Below are 2,774 nucleotides of genomic sequence, written 5' to 3' on the forward strand. Positions count from 1 at the left end.
TCCGAGCTGCCGCCCCCTCCTCCTCAAAGCTCCCCAATGCGGCGCGGCCAAAGAAGGGCAAGACATCGGTGAAGAAAAACAAGGCGGCGGACGGCTCCGACACCTCCAAGGTGAGGAGGAAGAAGCTTGCGGGGCGTGCAACGGGCGCGGCGGCTACCGAAGCGCCGGCGAGCTCACTCGTTGAGCCAGCGGCCGACGCGCACAACACGTTCGACGAAATGCCCCCAAGGTAAAAAAATTCTAACTTTTCATTTTTTGTTATTTTTTCAATGCATTCACATATAGATAGCTTATTTGCATTGTTCAAAAAACTTTGTAGTCTCAATGATGATGCATACATGTCAACGATGGGTGTTGGCTCCAACAATTCGCATTGGTCTCAAACCAATGACATGCATTTCGAAATCCATGAGTTCGAGGTGGACGAGGAGGGTGATGGCATTGTCGACACACCGAAAGGAAGAGAGGGCAATTACACCAACGCCGATGACATCTTACTATGCAATACTTGGTTGCAAGTGTCGAGGGATCCATCCGTTGGAGGTGATCAAAGTAGAGATGCTTATTGGCTTCGGATGAAAGAACACTTTGATGTTCGCAACGTGAGTGGAATTGACCGTTTCGACCGATCACTTCGGTCCCGGTGGTCGACAATCAGCTCAGATTGTCAAAGGTGGGCGGCCTGTCAAAAGGAGGTTGACAAGTTGAACCCAGGTGGCACAAATGAGCACGATAGAGTAAGTGGCATTTCATACATGTTCATCATACATGTTCATCATACTTGTTGTTGGTGCTAATTTGCTTTGTTTTCATGTAGTACAACATTGCGCAAAATTTGTTCAAAGAAGAGGAGAGGAAAACCAAGAAGGGGAAGATCAAGAAAGGAAGGATATTTACTTTGCCTCATTGCTATGAAGTGTTGAAGGATGATGAGAAATGAAAGAAGCGTGAAGATTTGGATGATTTGCATTTGAGCAACAAACGAAAGCGAACAATTAAGTTGGATGATGATGAGGATGATGAGGATGATGCATCAAGTGACGGCAAGAGAAGCCCCACCAACTGGGTTTCATACTCGAAGCTAAAGCGACCGGATGAGTGCAAGAAAGACAAAACCGAAAAGAAGAAGAGGAAAGGAGATGATGAGCTCAAAAATGCTATGGAAGCTATTGTAAAGGCAAAAAAAGAAGCCAACGAGGTGAGGAAAATGGCAAGGAACCAAGATGCCGTGGCCTAGGAGAAGAGGTTGGCGGCCGAGGAGAGGAGGGTGGCGGCCGAGGAGAGGAAGGTGGCTTTGGAGGAGAGGAAGGTGAGCAATGAGGAGCGAACAAGATTGTTGGAATGGGAGAAGCATTGTTCTTTTTGGACACATTTATCCTCAATGAGGTGAAAAGGAGTATGTTAATCTTGCCCGTGAAGAAGTCTTGATCCAAAAAAGAGCCATGATTGGCGCAATGGGTGGCGGTGGCCTTGGCGCCATGGGTGGCGGTGGCATGGGTGGCTTGGGAGGTACCGTGGGAGGTGCAATGGGAGGCATGGCTGGCTTTGGAGCACCCCCGACGCTATGGCCACCATGGGAGGCATGAGTTTTGCTTCTCTCATGGGAGGCATGGGTGCACCTCCGGTCACCATGGGCGGAATGTCTTTTCATGTGCCTCCTCGCACACATTCCCATGAAAATGCCGTTGAAGATCTTGCCAACACCGTCGGAGCTTCATGTGATGCGGTGCGCGATGAGGAGAGGGAGGAAGATTCATCTTTGAAGGCGGAAGAATCGGCTTCCGAAGATGAGGACGAGGACGAGAAATGATGTGTCTTTCATTTATGTATTGAAGTTGATTTGCATTTTGAACTTGATTGGATGAATTTGTGGGCATGATTTTGAACTTGTGGTCCTGCCTGCGCCCTCGTCCCCTCCGCTATATAATGGGGCCTGCCATGCCATCGCCGGCACCGGCCAGTCAAAATCCCCAGACTTTCCAAAGCCAAAATCCCACCTCCCTCCTCCGATCCCCCCTTCTTCCTCCTCTCGTTTCTTGCGGCCGAGGGGATCGTGGATCTATCGATGGCAGCAATGGGTGTGGGCGGAGCTGTGAAGATGATCTGCGGGACGAAGGTGGAGCGGGTGGTGGGCACGGGTAAGGCGCCCGGCGCGTGCCCGTCCTGCGGCGGCCCCGTGGTGGCCACGGACGTGGAGAGCGAGCGGCGCATCCTCTGCCTCCCGCTGTGCCTCAAGAGCAAGCGCAAGTACTCCTGCACCCGGTGCTTCCGCCGCCTCGTCACCGTCTACAGCTAGTAGCTCCTCAAGCTTCTTCCGGTACTGATCTATTCATCCGTCGATCGGTCGGCTAGCGACGTGCGAGGCCAATCAGTTAATCGTCCCGGGTTCTTTTGTTGTTCTTCTTGGCCGTGGTTACGGCCCTAGAGCAGCTTGCTAGCCTGGCTAATGTAATGTAATGGTGATTCTGTGTTAGTTCCAGTTCTTCAGTACACAAATGATAATCGTAGCTAATTTGGTGGGCGCGCATCACGTGGAGCGCTGGAAAACTGGCACTCTGCTGTACTCCTGCGTTAATGCACCGGCCAGTATTGGTAATGCGCTTCTTTCATTAAGATGGTAATTAACGTACTAATGGGACCATCATGGACAAGCAGATACGCAAAAGTACATTGGCCCGTCTCGATCGATCGATCCCCCGAGCCCCGAGCCTCGATCACCATAGTGATGCACAGTAGTAGCGGCTACACAATCACTGTCACCGCATGTATTGTGC

General features: G+C 51.2%; 1 protein-coding gene across 1 annotated transcript; it reads left to right on the top strand.

The window, feature by feature from the left end:
• The first annotated feature begins 1,966 nt into the window (after nt 1-1,966).
• On the top strand, nt 1,967-2,542 carry LOC119351896. Its single transcript, XM_037618674.1, has one exon. It carries the CDS (start codon nt 2,066-2,068, stop codon nt 2,294-2,296), a length of 231 nt encoding a protein of 76 aa, XP_037474571.1. The 5' UTR covers nt 1,967-2,065; the 3' UTR covers nt 2,297-2,542.
• The last annotated feature ends 232 nt before the right edge of the window (nt 2,543-2,774 follow it).

The sequence above is a fragment of the Triticum dicoccoides genome, chromosome 2A (assembly GCF_002162155.2).
Source record: "Triticum dicoccoides isolate Atlit2015 ecotype Zavitan chromosome 2A, WEW_v2.0, whole genome shotgun sequence".
NCBI lineage: Eukaryota > Viridiplantae > Streptophyta > Magnoliopsida > Poales > Poaceae > Triticum > Triticum dicoccoides.